General features: G+C 36.4%; 4 protein-coding genes across 9 annotated transcripts; 3 read left to right on the top strand and 1 right to left on the bottom strand.

Annotated features, from left to right (window-relative positions):
- Positions 1–562: 562 nt before the first annotated feature.
- LOC141838983 (eukaryotic peptide chain release factor subunit 1-3-like) lies at positions 563–7841 on the bottom strand. 2 transcript variants are annotated; one of them, XM_074726622.1, is made up of 2 exons: positions 7776–7841; positions 563–2368 (listed from the first exon to the last, which is right to left on the bottom strand). In XM_074726622.1, exon 2 carries the CDS (start codon positions 2330–2332, stop codon positions 1019–1021), a length of 1314 nt encoding a protein of 437 aa, XP_074582723.1. In that variant the 5' UTR covers positions 2333–2368; positions 7776–7841; the 3' UTR covers positions 563–1018. The 2 variants fall into 2 exon arrangements, with proteins under 2 accessions (XP_074582723.1, XP_074582724.1); XM_074726623.1 differs by having other exon boundaries at positions 7755–7812.
- Positions 7842–8013: 172 nt separating this feature from the next.
- LOC141839553 (general transcription and DNA repair factor IIH subunit TFB4) lies at positions 8014–13604 on the top strand. 5 transcript variants are annotated; one of them, XM_074727330.1, is made up of 12 exons: positions 8014–8223; positions 8426–8502; positions 8589–8722; positions 8785–9058; positions 9145–9191; positions 9412–9449; positions 9525–9570; positions 10008–10061; positions 10135–10203; positions 10942–11018; positions 13099–13194; positions 13379–13604. In XM_074727330.1, exons 2-12 carry the CDS (start codon positions 8466–8468, stop codon positions 13422–13424), a joined length of 918 nt encoding a protein of 305 aa, XP_074583431.1. In that variant the 5' UTR covers positions 8014–8223; positions 8426–8465; the 3' UTR covers positions 13425–13604. The 5 variants fall into 5 exon arrangements, with proteins under 5 accessions (XP_074583431.1, XP_074583433.1, XP_074583432.1 ...); XM_074727332.1 differs by having other exon boundaries at positions 8014–8305; positions 8824–9058; XM_074727331.1 differs by having other exon boundaries at positions 8014–8305; positions 9427–9449.
- Positions 13605–14375: 771 nt separating this feature from the next.
- Positions 14376–22430, top strand: LOC141837420 (uncharacterized). Its single transcript, XM_074724826.1, has 2 exons — positions 14376–14531; positions 21649–22430. The coding sequence occupies exons 1-2, from the start codon at positions 14376–14378 to the stop codon at positions 22387–22389; spliced, it is 897 nt and encodes a 298-aa protein (XP_074580927.1). The 3' UTR covers positions 22390–22430.
- LOC141839552 (ultraviolet-B receptor UVR8) lies at positions 15735–21081 on the top strand. Its single transcript, XM_074727327.1, has 15 exons — positions 15735–15987; positions 16608–16684; positions 17456–17534; positions 17902–17961; positions 18452–18553; positions 18638–18731; positions 19169–19211; positions 19312–19357; positions 19459–19505; positions 19585–19687; positions 19938–19992; positions 20064–20130; positions 20213–20249; positions 20375–20454; positions 20610–21081. The coding sequence occupies exons 1-15, from the start codon at positions 15735–15737 to the stop codon at positions 20730–20732; spliced, it is 1266 nt and encodes a 421-aa protein (XP_074583428.1). The 3' UTR covers positions 20733–21081.
- Positions 22431–22734: the final 304 nt, after the last annotated feature.

Here is a 22734-nt window from a genome sequence, read left to right as displayed (position 1 = left end):
AAAAAAATTGTAAAAAAAAACTTTTATTAATTAAAAAACATACATTTATTCATAAAAATAGTTTGTATTTATCTCTCATCCTTTAGCGTACCATTACTTGTATAGAAAATATGAGAGAGAGGATAAAAAATTCATACAAATATATATATGAAACTTCAGTAATAATGAAGTTTTTTTTTTGTTATTTTTCTTCCTTCCCTATCTTCTCTTCCAGTAATCCGACCTTCGAAGAGTTCATTGAATAACAAGATTATACACTTCGAGTAATCCGACCTAAAAAGAGTTCGTCAAAGAGTTCATTGAATAACATGATCAAACACTGAGTAATCCGACCTTAAAAGATTGAATAACATGATCAAACAATACTATGAATAGAAAAAGAGTTCATTGAATAACATGATCAAACAATATTATGATTAGAAGGCGAGTATCTGAAAATAGCATCTATTATGATCTAATACAATCCACATTACCTCATACTGCATAATAGATGAGTAGTAGTTTTTATTGCTAAACAATTTATGAATCAAGAAACAACGATTGTTCTTGATTACAAATGATCAAATGCAAAAGAAAGTCTTGATATTTTGAAGGCAGAAAAACATCATTGAAACGTTTGACAACGATCAAGGGAGACAAACTAGTACAAGCAAAAGTAGCAGGCACAAACTTGGGTATCTAAGCCCAAACAGAGTTACAGATAAAACTTGAGTCTTAAAAAGGGAGACAAGTCTTAAAACTTTACGATTCTAGCTATACCAGAATTAAGCTTCTCAATCAAATTTCAACGCCTTAATCAGAGAGAAGCTCCAAGTTCAGAAATTGCAAAACAAGGCACAGTTTGCATCGTCACGAGTCTTCTGGCTGATAACTTGAAATGCATATGCAGTGTATTGTTTGTATGCAGCATGAACTTAACAGCATGTGGAAGGGAGCAAGCTGATGCGATTTGCTGGCAAAGAATATGGCAGTTGAAGATCTCTTCCCCCGGCCAGCTCGGGCATGGAGTTGCTGATTGCTAGTCGGAGTCTTCAAATGCTTCTCCGTCGTCAGACAACTCATCCAGGGACCTCATGTCCAGCTGATAGCGCAGGATACCACCAATGCCACCGAACCCCCTGCAGAACTGCGAACCCTCTTGAGATTTGTTGGTGACAAACTCCAATGTGCAACCAAACCGCTTGTATTCATTAGCAAACCACTCGAGAAGAGAAATTTTCTCTTGCACCTCTAGTTCTGCATTGGTAGCAGGATCCCGGAAGTTGCTTTGGTCAGCTTCTTGATCCTTGTTCAAGTGCTTTATTATAATCTCTCCAGAAGCACTGTGCTTTAGCACATAGCGATTGATATCCAAATTTTCCCACACAATCAAGGTTTCCACAGCTCCCATTTCAAGGGCCTTTAAAGTGTCGTCCACACCGAAAACATATTTTCCTGTGTCCTGACTTATTTCTTCAAAGTATTTCCCTATCAATTTCTTTTCTTGTATGAATTTCACATTTGACAGAATCTCTGCTGACAACTCAATAGCCTGATTGAAACCATTCTCTCCTCCATAAGACACGTCAACCACATTGAGAATTTTAACTTGAAGACGTTGATCAAACATGTCTGATTGGCTTAACTCTGTTTTGAAGTCAGCTGAACCTGCCAAGATCAACCCAGCCACATTTGGCTGACTAGTAGCTGGATTTATGAAGAATTGGGTGGCAAGTTCAGCTGTTTTGCGCACATAGTTGTGACGCTTTTCCATGCGGAGCCGAGCAAATCGCAGTGCTGATTGCCCTCCACGACCATGCTTTTTCGGAAGATCAACAGTGAATTTGTGAAGCACCTCACGTGTATTTCCACTCAAAGTACCAAACAGAGTTCCATTACCATCCATAACTATGAAACCAAATTTGTCATCTGATTCCAGAAGTTCATTCAGAGCTTCAGTATGGAACTTGTTATCACAAAGATAGAGTGAGACATTAATGGGTTTAAAAGGCTCGAAGTCAATGGTTACCTTCTTTTCCTTTCCATCCTCAGTGACAATGGTACCAGTATACAAAACCAGACCATTGGGAGGAACCTTGCTGTACAATTTCAGCCTCTGTTGAGCAGATGTAATGGCAGCCAACACAGACTGTCGATTCACTCTACTTTTAATGTTTGAAGCAGTTCCATATTCATCAGCCAACATCTTGGTAACTCGAGCAACTTGATCACGCGGTGGCATAATGAGAGAGATCATGCTTGTTCCGTTGCCTCTAGCAGATTCCAAGGCCTTGATTAATTTTTTGATCTTCCAGATCTCAATATTCTTATCAGTTTCATGACCATCTGCCATGTCTAGGAAATTTCTAGAATGCAAGAAACTGATCACCTGTGTAAGAGTCAAAATGAGAATAGAAACAAGTAAATAATGGGTTTTTAAATGCTTTGGAACCAGTTTCTTTCCCACATAACAAAATAGATAATAGAAATATTATCTACAGCAGTCGGTGTATACATTGGTTAATCAGAAGCAACCTGATCAGTGTCAGTTATTAATATTAACATTACAAATAATGATGAGGATGGTGGCCAATCATGATGGAACACTTCAATAGCACATTGGAACTAGTTTCTCTTCCTCCAAGGAAGTCCATGTAAGTTGCAGATGGATTTTATCAGATAAATTTCACATGATGACATAGTTGACCACACTGAAGCTCAAATCATGGAAAAAAGCTATAATAAATTTATGGTACTAACCACATTGATACATTTTCCTCTCAAGCATAGTTATTTAACACGTGAGAACACTCAAAGAAATTTCTGTCTAACAAACTATAGTCCATAAAATATTAAACAATAATATAAATATAAAATTTACTAGTAAATAAATACGTTATGTGCATAATTCAAATTAAAAAAAATTCAAATATCTAAATCTTCTTCATCATCTTCCTCAATCATATCATTATCATCATCACCAGATGTTTCAAATTTGTATAGCTGAATCTTCTCGGTTTCCTCAAGATCGATTTCTTCCTTCTTTCACAAGGCGCATGCTTAAGACGCACAAGCACAAGAAGCTTGCTTGACTACGCCTAGGTATAGCCAGGCAAGCACCTTTAATAATTGTGCTCCCAAGTAGCAAAAATCACTAAGTATACCTCTTCCACCACTCCTCTCGTGTCTTCCATTGACTAGTTTATCAACTTGACATAAAAATGTATTCCTTCACAATGGTCTTTCTAAAGTACCAAAAAAATATTTAACACATGAGGCGGCCAAAAGTGCATAGATGCTATGGGGCCTGAAGCGCACGACACAAGGTGAGACGCAACCTTACTGAAGTAAAGTGCTCTAGGTATAAATTTTTACAATTCAAGCATATATAGTAAATTTTTGTCAAATATTTTACTAACAAACTATAGTCCATAAAATATTAAACAATAATATAAATATAAAATTTACTAGCAAATAAAAATGTTATATGCATAATTCAAATTAAAAAATTCAAATATCTAAATCATCAAAATCTTCATCATCTTCCTCAATCATTATCATTATCATCATTATCAGATGTTTCAGATTTGTATAGTTGAATCTTCATCAGTTTCCTCAAGATCGATTTCTTCTTTCTCTGACAAGGCGCACGCTTAAGGGGCACAGGTGTAAGAGGCTCGCTTGGCTAAGCACAGGCGCAAGAGGCTCGCCTGGTTACGCCTTGTGCCTAGGCGCAGCCAGGCGAGCGTCTTAAATAACTGTGCTCCCAAATAGCAAAGATCACTAAGTATACCTCTTCCACCACTCCTCTCATGTCTTCCATTAGCTACTTTATCAACTTGACATAAAAATGTATTCTTTTACAATGGTCTTTCTAAAGTACCAAAAAATATTTAACACGTGAGGCACCCAAGAGCGCATAGATGTTATAGGGCCCAAGGCACGCGACACAAGGTGAGGCGCGCGCCTTACCGAAGTATGACGCTCTAGGTATAAATTTTTACAATTCAAACATATATAAGAAATTTCTGCCAAAATATTTTATTAACAAAATTATAGTCCATCAAATATTAAATGATAATGTAAATATAAAATTTATTAGCAACTAAATTATGTGCATAATTCAAACTAAAGAAAAACTTCAAATATCTAAATCATCAAAATCTTCATCATCTTCCTCAATCATATCATTATCATCATCACTAGATGTTTTAGATTTGTATAGCTGAATCTTCATCGATTTCCTCAAGACTGATTTCTTCATCCTCTCACAAGGTGTATGCTTAAGGTGCACAAGTGCAAGAGGCTCAACTAGTTGCGCCTTACGCCTAGGGACAGTCAAGCGAGAGCCTTTAATACTTATGCTCCCAAGTAGCAAAGATCACTAAGTATACCTCTTCCTACCTCTTCCACCACTCCTCTCATGTCTTCCATTGGCTACTTTATCAACTTGACATAAAAATGTATTCCTTCACAATGGTCTTTCTAAAGTACCAGAAAATATTTATACGAAGCAACGTCTCAAGTTAAATGCCCGGGGAAAGGGGAAGATAGGTCTTGTGTGTAAGCTGAAAAAGTCATTATATGAACCGAAATAATCTTCAAGAGCACTTCTTCAGTACAGCATGATCAGAAGTGTTATACTTTACTCAATGTTCTATATTGTTTCACATCCAGGAAGACATTCTTTTTAATGTTTGTGGACAATATTATCATCACTAGTGATGAATCTATTAGGATTGCAAAATTGAACGATTACCTCTAGTAATACTTGCAAAGTAAAGACTTATGTAGCTTTAAGTAGTTCCTTGGTGCAGAGGTTATTGGCTCATAAGAATGTATCTACATTTCCTAACGTATGTATGGATTGGATATACTAGAGGTGCATGCTACTCTCATGTATCCTAAGATCAACATCATATTAGTAGAAGGACAAGGGAATCTCTAATTGATCCAGGGGCCTATGTGGAAATATAAATTATGGAAGAGTATTTCTAAGATTCCATATTTGTGAATAATATATCTAAAGGTAGAGGGACTACCTAGGCTTGAGTGAAGGATAATTCCCCTTAATTGTAACAATCACAAAAGAAGATTTTGCCATTGGGATTCATACAAGTTTAACCCAGCGACCTAGTTATAAGTAACTAAACAAGATAAGCACTGATTTAGACCAATACAGTATTAGTATTTAGACATCTTCCTTCCACCATCCAAGCTTATTGAGTATGCCAATCTCATTCTTCATTTAAAAGACATTACCCCACATACAAGAAAGGACTATACATTTCAACCTCAACAACCTCCACAGATTTCCATACTATATATATAATGATTCTTTTCCTTTGCCTTTATTCTTAAATATCAGTTATGCATGTCCATTCATCCAACCCTCTCATTCCTCAACACCACCCAAAGAACAAATGAAGTAAAATTGCAGCAATAAACAAAAATTCAAAAAATTATAAAGTGTAAAGACGGTTTGTAGGTAGTAGAATCCTACATTTTGCTGCCTCTCTCCTTAAATCTTATTGTTGATAATGCCGTAGATGGTAAAAATAACCATTTCTATTGCTTTTTGACCAAATCTCTGAATCTTCTAAGATGAAAATTTGATGGCACTTTAGACAAATCTCTATCTACTTAAGGGAGAACCAAAATTAAGTGAACAAAATCCAAAGACTCTTCAAATGCAAGAAATATCACAGAATTTATACTATCAAGTATGAAGTATCATCAGTGGTATAAAGCATCTATACAGATTGCTTAACCTACGGCCTTGTTAATTAAAAGGAAAGAAAATAGCTAGGGAAAGAAAGATGATGTGAAAAAAAAAGAAAGAAAAAAACTCAATGGAAAATGATATGAAACATCTCCCTGATTTCATTTCCCTTGGAGAGAACGAGAGAGAGCAGAAACTTTTTAATTTTTTTTAAAAAGTACCATCAAATATGCCTCCAAATTCCCAGGTGTACTAGTACCCTCCAGATGGCTAGGGTGTAGAAACCCAAAAATGTCTCCTAAGACTTCACTTATTCATGTATGAAAGGTTTAAGCATGCCATAGTGGGGGAAAAATTATAGTAGTGTAAGAGAAAAGAAAAACTTATCATGACACTATACAGACAAATCGACAGAAAGTAGCATTAATTATGAAAATAAATACAATAAACAGTTTCAGGTTTGTAACCTGATCTAAGGATTCATATTTCAATGGATTTAATTCAAGTTATCTAGTAAGCAAGACAGACTAAGAGAAATTACTGATCAGATGAAATCAGAGTGTTGAAACAGCATGAAATCCATTTATATAATGTTTCGCAAAACAGCATATCTAAATTTCATGCTTTCCAACATTATTTTACAACTGAAAACAGGCAGCAGAACTTGTGTTGGCCATGACTAACATACAAAAGCATTTAATCCACCTCAACTAATGAACTATCATCTGAAAAAAAAATGATGATGATTCACATAATAAGATTTTTTTTGGACAAAAAATAATAAACACTGCCAATGACTTTAAATCTGATAACATTGTAGTGTTTCACCATGTTCATAAGTGCAAGGATATCTAAGGCCCTTGACATTTCCAAAACACATTCAAGGCACTGAGCAGGTTATGAATCAAAACCATTTAGATTAGTCATGTGTAAAAACATATTATATTCAGATTCAAGCTGTCTTGTATCATGCTTCTAGAAAGAGTCATATATTGTAAAGCTATGTTATGCATTTACTTCAATCACAAGAGTTTGCAACATAACAAGAGTCTTCAATATCTTAGATCTGTAATTCGACAATAAGGAAATATTGATGAATATATCATTAATAGGATAAAAGCGGAAGATAGAAATTGAGAAAGATTCTTAGAATCTTGTGTGTTCATCATGTGTCCCTTAGGCTAAAAGAAAATATTATAAGACTGAGATTTAACTCAGCATACGTGTTGAACAAGTAGAAAACGAGATGTGCACAGAAAAAAGGGAATGAAATGCTAAGAAGTCTATGTGGGATTGTAATAAAATAAAATAAATAAATAGTATTGCATATAGCTACAGTAGTACATAAAATGAAAGTAAATATATAAAGTTGGTACGAGCATGTTCAGCGACCAATTGATTATACACAGACAAGTTGAATCGACTAGAATTGAATATGTGGTCGGTAGAAGGAAAACAAGAAAAACACTAAAAAATCATAATTACAAAATATTTAAAATAGACGAATATCATTAAAATATATAATATCTTGCAACAGTTTTATTGGAATAGAAAATCTATAAAATTAACCTCAATCAATCGGGACAAACATCGATTATAGATCTTTTGTGTTCCAAAAAAACATCATTTATTTGTTATTGAAGTAAATAGAATGGTATTATAATAACAATAGTCACCCCAACTATTTAAGAGGCAGCTACATGGATCTTATTCTGCAGTGGAAAAATATCTAATCGAAGAAAAGAGAGTTAAAAGGGCAAAACTAGCGCGGATGGGATCTCTATAGAATTCGTTAAGAGATCAAAATCCAGCTTCAACGATTGTACCATAAACTCAACGAAAAACAAACCCATATACAAATGAATCAACAAGTAACTTCAAAGAGCAACAGATCTGACACATAATACTCAGAGATGTTTAAAAAAAGTCCATTTTACAACCTAAAAAACCATGTGCTTTACATCAAACACAATCGACAACGATAAACCAGAGAATAAGGAGACGGGATAATCAAAGTTCGCATAAAATAAAATAAAATCATAAACGGAAGAACCTCTAGGGAAGTAGGAATAACCTCTGGGCGGCGCTGCGGCGGCACAAGGAACGCTAGCAAAGAGGGCTTCCTTTTGGATCGAATTGGAGAAATAGGGTCTGTTTTTACACTTTCACCCTTATCGTTCATTGAATTATACTTTCCATCCAAACCAAAAAGACACACTGTAAAATAAATAAAATGATGAAATTGAAAAGGTGATATTTATTAATTAGATGATAAATGCTCCGGATCCGATAGGTAATCGGGTACCCATTACTCGACAGATCCGTGTGGGAGAAAAGAGGGCGAACCGTGAGTTTGTAGCGAGCCTCCCGAAATCCCCATTTCCCCGGAGCGGCGAACCTCCTCGGCGCCTCGCCTGAGAATCGCCTCGAGCAGACGACACGAGGAGGCGGATTGTCTAAGCTGGAGGCGAGGAGGCGGTTTGGCAGAAGCGCGCCCTCTTCCGCTGCGCAAGTCATTCGCGGTGATCGTTCGAGAATCACTCGCCGCTGATTGGCGATTATTACAACATTTGTTGTATTAAAATTTCGAGGAGGTTACAGGAAGTCAGTACCAAGGGTTGATTGAAATTAAGCATAACTTGTGTAGCATATGCTAGTTTGATCACTAGGTGTTTGACGAAAGTTTTACAAGAACAATGCTCTTGTTTCTGTGTTGATCGACAGCATTTGCGTATGCTTGAAGAATAATCCTCGCCGCCTGCAAATGAATTCCGCGTCCGCTCCTTCGAAGCTCTACTCTGGTAATACCATTTTCATTCATTCTCTGTCCCTCTATTTCTCCCTGTTGTGTTTCACGTTCATGTGTTTGCTAATTTATTACCTGCAGATGATGTCAGTCTCCTCGTTGTCCTTCTTGATGCCAATCCCTTCTTTTGGGCGTCCTCAGCAGCCGCCAGTGGTGACTCTGCCTCCCAGCACCACCCCACTGCCGTCCTCTCCTTCTCCAAGCTTCTTAATCACGTGAGTCCATTTAAATCCCATGAAAACTTCTAAAATATAACCGAAGGTTTGATCTTTGTCAGGTTATTCCATTCCTCAACTCGCTCCTCCTCCTGAACCAGTTCAATCAGGTTGTTCTAGTCGCCACAGGTGTCAACTCCTGCAGTTACATCTATGACTCAGAAGAAGGTGGAGCGGAATCCGCAAGTGGGAATGTACCTGCGGTTTGCTCCAAAATTCTTCGTAGATTGGAAGAGTTTCTGACAAAGGATCGACTCTTGGGGAAGGACCCTGATATGGTGGTAGCCTCAAGTGTATCTTCCTTGCTCTCTGGATCCCTCTCGCTTGCATTGTGCTGTATCCTTAATTCTTCTATAAATTGTTACTTTTTTGTCATTCATATGCTGGCATGGTTGACTTGCTTGCCCTTGATATTGGACTAGACATACAGAGGATCTTCAGGTCTGGAGCTCGACATCCACAGCCCAGGGTATGTTTTTCTCTGCTTTACTTGTTCTGGTTCTTGACCTTTGTTGTTGTTGTTGTTCTTGTTCTTTTTTTTTTTGTTCTTACCGATGTTCTATTTGGAATAATTAACATTTGTTTATATTGCTTTCCGTTTAATTGAATTTTCTATACAGCCAACTTGCTGCTTATAATTTATCTCTCAGTGTCTTCTGCATGGCTTAGTTAACTAACACAATGTACAGATTTTATGCCTGCAGGGTTCTCCAGATGGGCCAGAACAGTATGTTCTATTTGAAACATTGGGAATACCTTGATTATATAATTTTGTTTCATCTCTAAGGTTGTATCTTGGCAGATATGTTGCTGTAATGAATGCAATATTCTCTGCTCAGCGTTCCATGGTATGTTGTGTAAGATTAAGTTTCAGAAATATTAATGTTACTGGGCTTATGGATATGGAGTATCAAAATGGTATCACAATCGCTATCTACATTGTAATTAGAATGTTGAGATCATACCATGATCATTGTCCACATTGTGGTTATGGTGTTAAAGTTTTTGAATCCATCTTTTGTACCTTATAGGCAGTATAAATAAATCTCTTAATATTTGTAAGCACTGATTTCACATTTGCAAATGAAAATGTGGAATACTGGTTGATTTATCTTTTTTTTCCTCCTTATTGTCAGATTATTTTATATATACTTGAATTCTATTAAGTATTTCATACTTAAGTTATCAGTTATTTGTATCATGATTCTCAGAAGGCATACTTTTTATATTTCTGCATATAACTCGTGGTTACTTGATTATGTATTGAAAATCAATACTCTGGCAGATTCCTATTGATTCTTGTGTCATGGGAGTCCAGCACTCTGCTTTTTTACAGCAAGTAATTTTCTCACACCCAACTGTGGTGATAGCTTTCTGAAATTTTTGAACATAATCAATTAATATTTAAGCAGGCTTCATATATCACTGGTGGAGTTTATTTGAAGCCACAACATCTGGATGGACTCTTTCAGTACCTTTCTGTAAGTAATTATGGCCTCCTTTAAGCTCCTCTTCGAAGAATGTTTTACAATTATGAAGCTGGTGTGAAGGCCAACAGAATTGTATTTATCTATGGCCAACAAGATTGTATTTATCAATGGCAATGTGTAGTCACACACATGAGTTTACCAATTACTAAATCCAACTTCATGTGCTTATTCAATTGAACTTTACTGGAAAATTTGGTTCATTGTAGCTTTGTTTCAATCAAAATTCTTGGTTCTCACTTTCAATCTAGGTCATGTATCATTTAGAACATTGATTTCCATATGTCCATTCTATTTTAAGCCTAGGAACCAGGAGGCAACATAAGCATGACTGCATGAGTACAAACTCGTGCAAGGTAGATTTCAGTTATACAGGTAGCACTCTTGTATTCTTGAATATTTTTTAAATTGGTTATGTCAAAGGATGGTTGTATATTCAATGCATTCCAGCATGTGTTAACTGCCGTAAGATAAAAACAAATTTCTTGTTCTAATTAGTGCACAGTTGATTTAAGAGGTTCTTCATTTACAAGCAGGATTGGCATGTCAAATAACATACCATATGATATTACTCACCCTTTGAATTTTTATATAGTTGATTTTTCTGTTATATTGATCTTCACGTTGAAGCATTGGTACTGAAAAGAATATTTACCCAATGTAATTGCATCGGAGGAATTTTAGTTGCATTATCCTTGTTTATGGATTTCTTTTCTCTTATTCAAATTGTAGGTTGTTTTTGCAACGGATCTTCAATCACGCAGCTTTCTGCAACTTCCCAGACCTGCAGGAGTTGATTTTCGTGCTTCGTACGTGCTTCTTTACTTGTCCAAATAAATCATATTTTGCTTCACTTTTCCAATGGTAATTTTATCTTTTACTGGCACTAACATTTTTCACTCTAAAGCCATGTGTCCATATGCATGTTTGTGCCTTGATTATGCGAATAATCTGATTATTGTTTTACTTTGGATAATGATGATATTCACAAACATCAAGTATTGTAGATTGAGATCTTCAACCAGATATTTTGCTATTCGTTTTTCTTATTTGTTTGGTATAACATAGATATGTACTAAAACTTAGTACCTTAGTCTATGACAAATTAAATATTTGTGCTTTATAAATTAATAGCCAACAGATGGGTCTTTCTTGTTGCAAAAAATCATTGCATAGCGTGGACCAAGGTCCACCTATGTGTAAATATATTACCGAATAGAAAGTATTAAAAAATGTGGATAGTAGCAAGATCATGAAATAATCACAGCATGAATCCAGCCAAATTGAAGTCGCGATCAAAACAATTTTAGTGCTTAGAAAAGATAGCTAGCGACTGATTACTAAAAGGAGGCAGCCCCAGAACATCAAAATCTGCAAAGATTGCAAAAAATGGCAGAGAGAACTTGAAGGGAAAAAAAACAATGGAGCAGCAGAGAAACACTTAACACCACAGTTGCGAAACAGTCTGAGAAACCAAATAGTAAGCAGCAACAAAGTTATTCAGGTTCCTCAAGGAGTTCAGGTACTAAACCTGATCCCTCAAATTAATTTGGACAACCCAACAGCTTGAGCCATCTAAAGAGCACGCTGTATATGAAGGAAGATTTTGGATCAAAGGCAATATATCGAACCAGCTAAATCGAGCAGCCACTGTACGAAAGTTTACCATATCAAATAATAGAGCACTGAATTGTATCCTCCAACCTTATGCAATGCACTCGAAGAATAGATGTAATTATTTTGAAATCCCTGACCTGCATCAAGCATAAGATAAGTCAACCAAATGCATCTATTTTTTTGCCAATAGATTCTTCAAGTTTAATTTGCCATGTAAGCATAGCCATATGAAGACTTCAACTCTAGGCAATCAGTCACATGAATCCTAACAAGAGGAAATAAGTACAGACGCTGTCTATCTGCTAGACAATAATATGCCAACTTGATGAAGAAGCTCCCCGTGGAAGCCCAACCAACACTAGGCCATGGTGATATTAAGACCAGAAGGTATACCAGTCATAGCCAAACAAAGCTTCCACTCAGGTCAATAGGCCAACCAAAAGGAAGTTCAAGAGTGAACCTTTAGTAATCAAGGTCACACTATTTAGCATGCTTGTTACCACAAGTTGAATTCAAGCCAGGAAGATTGATGTTCAGCAACATGCTATTATACCCCAAGAATTCTACAACTTCAGGGGAGTAGACTGGGACACAGAAATCCATGCTAAGAGCAGAAATCTTTCACAATGCAGATACCTTTCCAAAGTGTAAGACCACCTATTATCTGGAATTGCCTTGTGCCAACACCTGAGAGAGAAATGCAAAGAAACGCCAAGAAAGACCAAGGAGGTGGTGGCATAGAGAAAACAAACCACCACCAATGACATAGAAGGCCCGATTTGAAGTTTGGACATTAGAAATACGAAGACCTTCAGAAACCAATGGCTGGCATACCACCTTCGAACTCGCAAGGCAGCTCACAAAAGATTGATATGAATTTTAGAAAGAGAAGCACCAGATCTTATTTCTGTTCTCTAAATGAATGTTAAATATATCAAGTGATCAGGTGAACTAGCCTGTTACTGGACGATGACCACTTGAACTTCTAGGAACTAAGTGACCTCAGAATTATGGGGAACTTGACTTCTGATCATTGGGTGTTTAATTTTTGGTTACTAACTTCCACCTTTAATTAGTTTATAGTAATCCATAGATACAAAGGGTTTTTGAACCTGGTCTTTAGTTTGTCATGACATTTGAGCAATCATTTTCCTCACGCAAACATTACTTCGTTTATGCAATGTTTGACCATTTACTACTTCGCCCTGTCTTTTGCTTTTGTCATATTTCCTTTACACACTGATACCTCTGAGGATTTTTGTGCTTATGCAGATGTTTTTGCCACAAAAAGACGATCGACATGGGTTATGTATGCTCAGTTTGTTTGTCAATATTTTGCAAGCGCCACAAGAAGTGCTCCACTTGTGGGTCTGTGTTAAAATCTTTGCTAATAAATACCTTCTGGAAACTCATAATCTAGGACAGTCTAATGCATTTAGAATTTCCCTTTTTGTTTTCTTTGAAACTGTTTTAGCTGTTGCGATATTATTCACAGCTTCATTTCTCCATAACTATGGTTGATTTTGTTCTCTGTGCTTGCTGGTTGACACAGGTCCGATTTCAGTCAGAGCCCTATCGATCTCAATGCCCCTCACTAGAAGTAGAAACTCAAACTGCAGAAGTTCCAATTTCGATAGATTGTGATACTGAACTCATTATAATGTGACTAGGTTCATCATTCCCTCTATCGTCTTATTTACATTGTGTAACTCAAGTATTAAGATCTTTTAATTGTGGATTGTGTTTATACACTTGATACCAAAGAAAACAATTTTGTGGGCTCCTCTTTTTTGGCAAGTATTAAGGTCTCAATGGTGGTTTTGCAAGTGGAGAGCTTCTTTTCCTCCTTTTTTTCCCCATCCAAAACATGGCAAACTATCAAATCACTCAATGTACACCACATTATGAATGAGAGTTCCTGCAAACTTCAACATAGGGTCAAGGGTTCGAATAAAGACGAAATCAGGTAATACAATTCGTCGTAACCAACTGCACTTTCTCGATTTCTTAGCCTCATAAATGGTCGTGGGGCCGACCGTGTGGGGCCGCTAACAATATCCACCTTTTTTATGATAGAAGAGTTATTGCAAACTTCAACATAGTTGTCAAAAATAAATAAAGACGAAAAAAAACAATTCCCTAAAATGCTTTCATCGTTCTCTATCCTCAAAAAACACTAACCAGATTAATGTTCACAATTTTCATAAAAAGTGTTAATTTTACAAAGTCACATGAAATCCCAAAAGTAATAATTCATCAACAAGTCGTTGGTGGTGGAAATTATATCCTTTAATTTTTTAATAACTATCTACGAAAGTGTAATTAAATTTAGTATTTAGTTGTTTTGTTAGCCCTTAATTAGAATGCTCACTTGGAATTCGAATGTCTCATCTTAAAATAGTCAAATTTCTTACTCACCTTTGACTTTTCAAACCCTTTGCATTGTTTGAATCCCTTCTAACCCAATTTAGGAAGATGAATCTAACGAACAATCGAGCTTGAGAAGGTGGATTTATAAAGAGCATAGAAAAGTTAAAGTTTGCATGAAAATGGAGGAAGGTACATGCAAGAGGCATCCAAAATGGAGATGCTCCCTAGGCGTGTGCCCTTTTTGTCTCAACGAGAAGCTCTCCAATCTCGCCGTTAATTCTTCTTCTTCTTCTTCTATTTCTTTTTCGTCAAATTCTAACAACTGCTCTACTTTGGTTTCTCCTTCTCTTCCTCCTCCTCCACCTCCTCCTATTCCTATTCCTCCTCCTCCTCCTCCTCCTCCTCCTCATGGATTCGCTAGAACAAAACTTTCAGAGCTTCAACAAAAGCTCTTGAAACAGGGTCTTTTATTTTTGTCCATGTTTGGGAGACAAAAGAAGAGGAAAGAGGAGGAAAAGGTAAATAAATGGTGCTTTTGGTTCAAGATTAAGCATTCCGAGAATATAGTAGAGGTGCATGGTTAGTGATCTATCAAGCTCTTCCTTAATCTTTTATTAAGGGTGAAGCTCTTTGTTTAGAATCTCCCTTTAATTTTTATTTTTTATTGTTTTCTAATGAGGAAGTTGTACGTAGAGAGGAAGGAAGGGAAGAATTTATGTATTGTATATAAACTTTGCTAAACAATTAATTGTAAATAATTGACTTTTAAATAGTGATTATAATTGTTATGCTTACAGTCTCTAATTATGATGTCATCAAATTTTAATAAAATAATTCATGGTCATTCACAAAAGTCTTTTTTTTTCTCAAATCTAAATTTGTTTTAAATTTTCATCTTAAAATCTAATCTCCGGCATTTACAAGTAAAAAAAATCGTTAATAACTATTGAAAAGTTACAAAGTGAAAGTAAAGAAATTAATTAATTAATTATATATATAAAATTAAACCATGTATATAATCTTCTAAATTTTTCTCTTTCTCTTCTTTTAAATATAAATTAAGAGTTATGAAAAAATTATTACTTTTAGTTTTATTTCTATCTATTAATGTTTTCACATTAATTGTATTTTAATAAAAAATTAAATCATTATATTTTTTACCAAATTTTATTTTATTTTTAAATTGAAGTTTAGAAATTGAAAAGTATTATAGTATAGCTTTTATGGTCAATTTTGCATGCTGAATATCCAAGTATTTTATTAAAATAGCATCTATTTATTATTAATAATACAACTTAGAAGAATAAATGAGGTATTTTTAATTTTAAGGGATATTTTAATAATGAAAACGAAAGCATTAAATTTATTTTAATATCAATAAAAATTGAAGAGGTCCTTTGAAAAAAGCCGTTACGTTATGAAGGCCGAAATATCGGTACCATTCCGTCGCCGCGCGATCGCGTCCGGTGCATAATGCGTAATATTATCAAGCCGTTAAAATCATAAAACGGTGGGTGTTTCTCGAACGATTACCGCGAATGGCTTCGGCTCCGTGGAAGAGGGCGCTTCTGCGCGCTCGCTTAGGTAGGCTGCCTCCTTGCCTCGGCCTCTCGAGGTCGTTCTCCGGGGAGGCGCCGCGGAGGTTCGCCGCGCTCTGGGGCAACGGGGATTTCGGGAGGCTAGGGCTGGGCGGATTGGCGTCTCGCTTCAAGCCCACGGTTTGCCCCTTCTTTGACAATGATCCCCCGGTCTCGATCGCGTGTGGTGGTGCGCACACACTTTTTCTGACTGGTACTTGTCGTAAATCCGCTGAAGTTGTGATCTTTTGGTTGCGTTCCGCGAAACAAAGTATTGGTGATCCTGTCGTGTGGATTATTTTGCTCGATTTTTTTAGTATCGGTTATTTTGAAAATTAGTAATAAATTGAAATAGATTCTCATACATTTTTTAAGAGATGAAACATTGCATCTTCCTAGCTCGTGATTATATGAATCGGCGGTATTTGTTCCATTAATGGAATCTAAAAAGTCTATAATTGTGTTGGATTGTGACATTATAACTTCTCTTGTTGCCTTGTATACATTTGTTGCATTGGCAGCTAACGTTTGGTAAGGTTCACACTCATTTACTAATGAATTATGCGTTCCTACTACAGTTCAACAGTAAACAGGCAGTGAATAAGTGTAAAGAGTTGTATGTAACTTCCTAAGAATAGATCCTTAATCAGGGATATATCAGTGTTGTTCTTGTGAACATTTTGGAATACTGCACTTATTTCTCTCTCTCTGGTATTTTCTAATAGTTTTTTCTGCTTACCAATCCTCTCAGATTAGTTTACTGATATGAGTTCTCTCAATCTGATTATTATTACCTACCTGATTTTATGAGTATTCTTTCTTCCTGTGGATCAGAAAGTGGTCGTGTTTATGCATCTGGACTGAACAACCTTGGGCAGTTAGGCAGTTCATCGACAACAAATTATGTATCAGTATGCTGTTGCCCCTGTTTTTTTTTCCAGCATATATAGAGCTATAAATCATCAAAATATAATTGTATAACAAAAAGTGAAATTCTTTCTCACTGGCTTTATATCAGTAATTAGCTTGAATCTTGATTAGATTATAAACCAATTAATTTTTAGTTTGTTTTACTTCAGTTTTCAAAGAATATAAAGATATAGATAGTATTTCTTTTGTGTGATTAAAGTTTTTGCGATAAAAAGGTAATGCACGACCAAATTACATGCCTGACATATGTGCTCATAATCCTACATCAGTGATTAGGAGGCTTTGACCAGTCTGCCTGCCCATGCATTTGGTGGAGTTTAGTGGCTCTTTGCTAAGTTTTGGATAATTGGTCAGTAAATAGTTTTGAGCTTATTCTGTTTTGTTTTACCAGCCAATTATGTTGTGTCAGTGTCATGCAGCAAACTGTTGTTCTTTAATCAATCAATTGATTTGGACTTTTGCTTTTTCTGTGTAGCACATTTATCACACATTAATTTTGTCCCATAGGGTGAGATTTGAAGGTGATCTATAAACTTAGACGAGTAAGCATTTTATGCTAGTGCTTAGACACTTGGACTTGGAAATTAATATTGTCTAGTCTATATGTATGAGTCTCCTGTTCTTAGCAGTGTAACAAAAATGCCAATAAAATGTATGTTAATACTTCCAATGCTAACTTTCTTGATATGCAATAGAAAATCAGTTAAAATAATCTTAGTATTACTTTCTAAACACAAAGATTATTTGTACAGGAGCCAATTCAAGTTACTGGATTACCTGAGAATATCAGACAAATTTCAGCAGGCTACAATCATTCAACCGTTGTCACTGGTGAGAGATTAATATATGCTGCAAGCTCTATATCCTTGACAAATTATGTGCTATGGAGTGTCTCTGCAGAAGTTCAAGATTCAGTTCTGTGTTTTATTTAGAAATTAAAAACATTACTTTTTTCAGAATTTTCATATGCAGTAATCAAAATTCTTTGTGTAAGGCAGTGTGTTTGTTTTTCCTTTATTCAGCTTATCTCCAAATGAGCCATGAAATACAGTTCGAGTTGCCACATAATGTTTAATTTCATTTTATATACTAAAAGAATGCACATTCTTTTTCTACTTGCAATTTGATTTTTGTTTTTTTTTCATCTTCTAGGCATCTAATGTCAATTTCCTCTTTTCTTTTGAGATTTTTCTTTCAGCCGATGGAGAACTGTTAGCATGGGGTGACAACTCAAGTGGGCAGCTTGGTCTCGGAAAAAGTAATAGTTTTGCTATTTTGTATTCATTATGATGATTATTGAGAAGTTTTTCAGTTTCGATTTTCATTTAAGGATTTTGCCTATCTCTGGCATTTAAGCAAAATTTACTTGGTTACTGACCAGAACCTTTCCATAGATTTGTCCGTGCTATAAAAGCTCTTATTTTTCTCCTCCTTTTTTCCCTCAGCCTCCTACCTAGAAGAACAGAAGGGATGTTCTCATCTTTGAAATTTTGTTGTCTCTGTACAGGAATACCAGCCTTTGAACCTTTTTTTTAATGTATTGATAAGAACCTCCTGCACATTTAGAATCCTTTTAGCATTATTGATATAATTTACATATTCTTTGCAACTTTTTTTTTGTATTCAACAAGTCTTCACTGCACTGGGTATTCAAATCTTCTTTTTTTTTTTGTATTCTATTGATAAGAACTTTTTTTTTTCAAATTGTATTATTAGTACAATAAATAATGAGTTAGTACTCACTGTAGGTGCAAAGGGTATGGTTTATTCCCCTACAAGAGTTGATTGCTTGGCAGGAATCCACATTAAGATGGTTGCCTTAGGTTCAGAGCACTCGGTTGCTCTTACAGGTGACAAAAGAGAATACAACCATGTCATTTTCTTTTATCATATAATTTATAATTTTTTTAGTGGTAGCATATTCTGCTTTGCAGATGTCGGTGAAGCCTTAAGCTGGGGAGCAAGTGGCTCTGGTAGACTTGGTCATGATTACAAATCAGGCATATTTGGCATCTCTATTAGCTCAAGGTTTCACATTGATCATGTGGCAATTCAACATTCATTTCTTGAACCTGATTTGTAATGGAATTAGATCATAATCTATCCTGATTGCATGTGAAACTAGTTAAACCAGCTAAGTACAGATCATGTTTGAATACATGGGTTTCAAAATCTAGTGTTTATATTTAACCTCAGTATTTTGCGAGGGCATTAGGTGTGTCTTGGTCATTCACTTTACATGAATGCTCAAAACAAGCCATCTAGTTCTTGATGATCTAATGGGTGTGAAGAATCTAAATCATATGACAAACTTTGCAACTATGATGAATTTGGTAAAGGCTAACAAATAAATATATCCATCAGTTAAATATTTCACTTAGCATTTTCCTTTAGCATATTAATGCTTTTTAGTATAACTGCCTTTTGTATAATTCATAGTAACGATTAAGGCGCCATTTACACAGTGAATATACTCCAAGGTTAATCAAAAAATTGGAAGGCATCAAGGTACTTCTTCTCTAAGCTTTTTTTCATTCTAGTTTTTGTTTGCAATTAAATATTGTGGATGGTTGGTCTTTGATGATTGGATGCAAATACACCTTTCCAGATCAAGTCAATTGCTGCAGGAATGTTGCACTCAGCCTGCATTGATGGTGGGTTTACACTTTACAGTATCTTTTTTATTCAATGAGCTTCAGAGATCTCTATCCTTGTTCATCTAATTCTTTTCTTAATCCCTGTTACTAATAAGCAGAAAAAGGCACTGTGTTTGTATTTGGCGCAAGGACCACAAATAAGCTGGTACCTACACTCGCACTAATTTCATTCATAAGTTTTCAAGTTCAGGTAGTTAATGAAACTCCTGTGATTTAAATGTTAGGGTTTTGGAGCAGGAAAGAATTTGCGGACACCCACAGTAGTTCAGGAACTCCCAATTTCTGAAGAAGTTGCTTGTGGTGGCTACCATACATGTGTTCTAACAAGTACTAACTATCCTTAACTGATTGCCTATCAAAATACTAATTCAATCTTGGAATTCTCATTGGCAATTCAAAGTTCAAAAATATTGTAATTGATTTTCTGCTATTTGTGGAAGTCTAATTGCAGATTATGACATGATTGCATGATAGATTTATTTGGTTCAGAAAATAAAATACTTGTGGCATTCTCGAGTCTTTTTCAGCAAGTGCAGTGATTACTGAGTTCTAATGTCGAATACCCCGTCATGTGTAGATGGAGGAGAGTTGTATACTTGGGGTTCAAATGAGAATGGCTGCCTTGGCCTTGGGTACTTTTTAACTTCTCATTGAATTTTTTTTTCTCTTCAAAAGCGCTAACAAAAGGTTATTTTCTATCCAGATGCACTGAGATGATCCGAAGTCCAGAAAATGTCAAAAGCCCTTCACTGAAGTCTCCCATATCAAAGGTTATAATCATCTTTCCCTCTTGTGATTTCTAGATATATTTTCCTTTTGCCCTTTACGGAGTTTCCTCCGTGAAATGTACAGGTAGCTTGTGGTTGGAAACATACAGCTGTGGTTTCTGGTAAGTTCGGTGACATAATTTCTTCAGCTCAATGTCTAAACATGCCACTAAAGTGAATGTTTTTATTTGTTCTGTTTGATTTATATCGTACTATTTGATAATTGTCTTATGACGTTGAGATTAAGATGGCAAAATCTTTACCTGGGGCTGGGGAGGTGCTAACGGAACTTTTTTCGAAGAAGGCCATTCTTCCGCTGGACAACTTGTGAGTTCTGAGTTCCTGTTCTCATATATCTACTCACTCAAATATGCTAAGTAACTCAAGTTTTGCTATCCTCTCAACAAAATCACCGTCTTTTTGGAGCGAGTGTTGTAAGTCTGTATGTCGTCAAAGTTTAAGAGTGCGATTGGATGTTGCAGGGCCATGGTGATGATTTGGATTGCATCGTACCCAAGATGGTGAACTTTGGTTCTCAAGTGAAGGCTTTGGATGTATCCTGTGGCTTCAACCATACCGGTGCCATATTAGAGTATACATGTTGATACTAACAAAATAATCAAAAAAGTTATAATATCCACCTCCATTTCAAGGTGTTTGTATGCATTTGTCAATGTGAGTACATAAAAATAACAAACAAAAATAAGGCCTTCTTTTTCACATCTTGTCTTCCTCTCGAGTCATCCAAATGGCGTGCCTTTTAAAGCCGGATCCATCGGATGAGCCGGCGGTCTCGTCCATAGAGATGATAGTGAGGTGAGTACTTTTGGTATTCATGATTATGTAACTCGTTTAAACGGATGTGAGTACTTGTTAAATGTGTGTGTGTGCATGTGTATACATAGAGCTTAGTTTGCCCATTAAACTAATTGACTTGGTCAGTCTTTGTTCCCATTCAACACGTTATAATTGAGAATTGGCGAGTGAGTCCACGTCCATGAGTCTTTAACAATAGCATGCAATTTCTCATTCTTCATTTGTTTTTTCTTTCCTTTTTTTTAGGATCTAATTTAACTTGTTTATTAATTGAGGATTTAGAATTCTACGACGTCCTCCGCACTCCTGTCTCAAAGTTTCAACATCCAAGTCGTGATATTTTTCCCCTTTACAACTTTTTGTTTTCTTTCTTTAGACTTGAGCAATCAAAGACTTTGAATTCATGATGGCTTCAAGCTGTGTTTTTCAGTTTGTTTGTGAAGGTCGAGCAGTCAGATCGGCCAGGTTGTTCGATCAAATCATTTTTCACTTGTTCGATCACCTTTGTTTATCCCGTTGAGAGAATTCTACACGTTGAGTTTTACGATCATTGTAAATTGAGAAGTTATAGTTGACCATGATGAAGAAGAGTATTATTTCAACTTCATCGAAATTTAAATTTTTATCTTTTTTTATAATTTTATTCTATCGTAATCAACTTAGTTATACCTAAGGCACAAGTAAATCTCTCAAAGATTATGTTAGGGAAAACACTACCTAAATGAAATGCAACGTAAACATATATTTTTCACCGGTTCGGTCGACTGGACCATCAAATCGAACCGACCCTCGGTCGTATTCATAAAACTCGACTCGTTGACTAAGCTGCTCCTCCGTGTCCTCTTCTTATACGGTCTCCCACTTCGCCTTTTGCACTGCGTACTCTGCTCTGCCTTCTCCGCCAGCCTCATGGACGGCCGCCGGAGTTCTCACAGGCCCGCAATATGGTGCTTCGGTACTTCTCCGACAGAAGAGACCACTCGCCGGCCGGCTCGGAACGCCAAGCCCTCAGCTTTACGCTCTCATCCCCCGAAACAGAAGCGGCTGCTCCGCTTCGGCTCCCTGTCCTTCTCTCTGGTGTCGCCGCGAGTTGGGTGCGCCGGGCAAATCATGGGCAGGAAGCCTTCTTCTTCTTCTTCTTCTTCTTCTCGCTCTTCCTCTTCTTCTTCCTCGTCGTCCTCGTCTTCTTCCTCGAACAATGGGCTGTGGAAGTTCAAGGTGGCTTCGCTTTGGAGGAGCGCGAGCGCCAAGGAAGGAGGACGACGACGGGAAGAGGAGTGCGGGGTGGCAGAGGACATGGACCCGCCGCTACCCGTGGTAAGGCGGCAGAGGAGAAGGGAGGAGGGGGAGGAATTGGGCAGCATATGGCAGAGGAGGAGATCATGCCAAGCGGCGGCTGATGGGCTTCGCATCGAACTGCCGCCGCAGGCTGCTCTTGTGTTCTAGATTCTGTTTCAGTCAACGTGCTATCTCGTCAAAAGAAATAAATATGAGTGTGGAGGTTATGTGTGTTCTATTGATTGTGTCAAAAGTATATAATATAATACAACATAAATTAAATAAATTTTTTTCAAAGACAATGAAAAATATAAGGACGAAGAGAAGTATATTATTAAGAGGTTAAGTTGAAATGTTTAACTTTTGTTCGAAGTTTAAGGTTTAGATGCCTCAATTATGGAGACCTTCAATTGACTAATTAATCGCCAAGTTTTTTGTTCATCCTCTAAAAAACACATCTAATCTGGATATCACACACACCTAATCAGCTGACTAATTAACACATGAATGGTT

Source organism: Curcuma longa, chromosome 11 (assembly GCF_044706935.1).
Source record: "Curcuma longa cultivar G26 ecotype Majalengka, Jawa Barat chromosome 11, ITB_CL_G26_1.1, whole genome shotgun sequence".
Taxonomy (NCBI): domain Eukaryota; kingdom Viridiplantae; phylum Streptophyta; class Magnoliopsida; order Zingiberales; family Zingiberaceae; genus Curcuma; species Curcuma longa.
This window is presented reverse-complemented; position numbering and strand designations above follow the sequence as displayed.

Bases quoted from the DNA above. Each gene is read 5' to 3' on its own strand.
- LOC141839553 (XM_074727330.1), top strand. From the start codon at position 8,466: ATGAATTCCGCGTCCGCTCCTTCGAAGCTCTACTCTG. The intron at 10,062-10,134 runs GTAATTTTCTCA...ATATTTAAGCAG, and splicing joins ACTCTGCTTTTTTACAGCAA to GCTTCATATATCACTGGTGG. The intron at 13,195-13,378 runs GTCTGTGTTAAA...TGGTTGACACAG, and splicing joins AAGAAGTGCTCCACTTGTGG to GTCCGATTTCAGTCAGAGCC.
- LOC141837420 (XM_074724826.1), top strand. From the start codon at position 14,376: ATGGAGGAAGGTACATGCAAGAGGCATCCAAAATGGAGATGCTCCCTA. The intron at 14,532-21,648 runs GTTTCTCCTTCT...AGATTATGTTAG, and splicing joins CTAACAACTGCTCTACTTTG to GGAAAACACTACCTAAATGA.
- LOC141839552 (XM_074727327.1), top strand. From the start codon at position 15,735: ATGGCTTCGGCTCCGTGGAAGAGGGCGCTTCTGCGCGCTCGCTTAGGT. The intron at 20,131-20,212 runs GTTATAATCATC...TGAAATGTACAG, and splicing joins TGAAGTCTCCCATATCAAAG to GTAGCTTGTGGTTGGAAACA. The intron at 20,250-20,374 runs GTAAGTTCGGTG...GTTGAGATTAAG, and splicing joins ACATACAGCTGTGGTTTCTG to ATGGCAAAATCTTTACCTGG.
- LOC141838983 (XM_074726622.1), bottom strand. From the start codon at position 2,332: ATGGCAGATGGTCATGAAACTGATAAGAATATTGAGATCTGGAAGATC.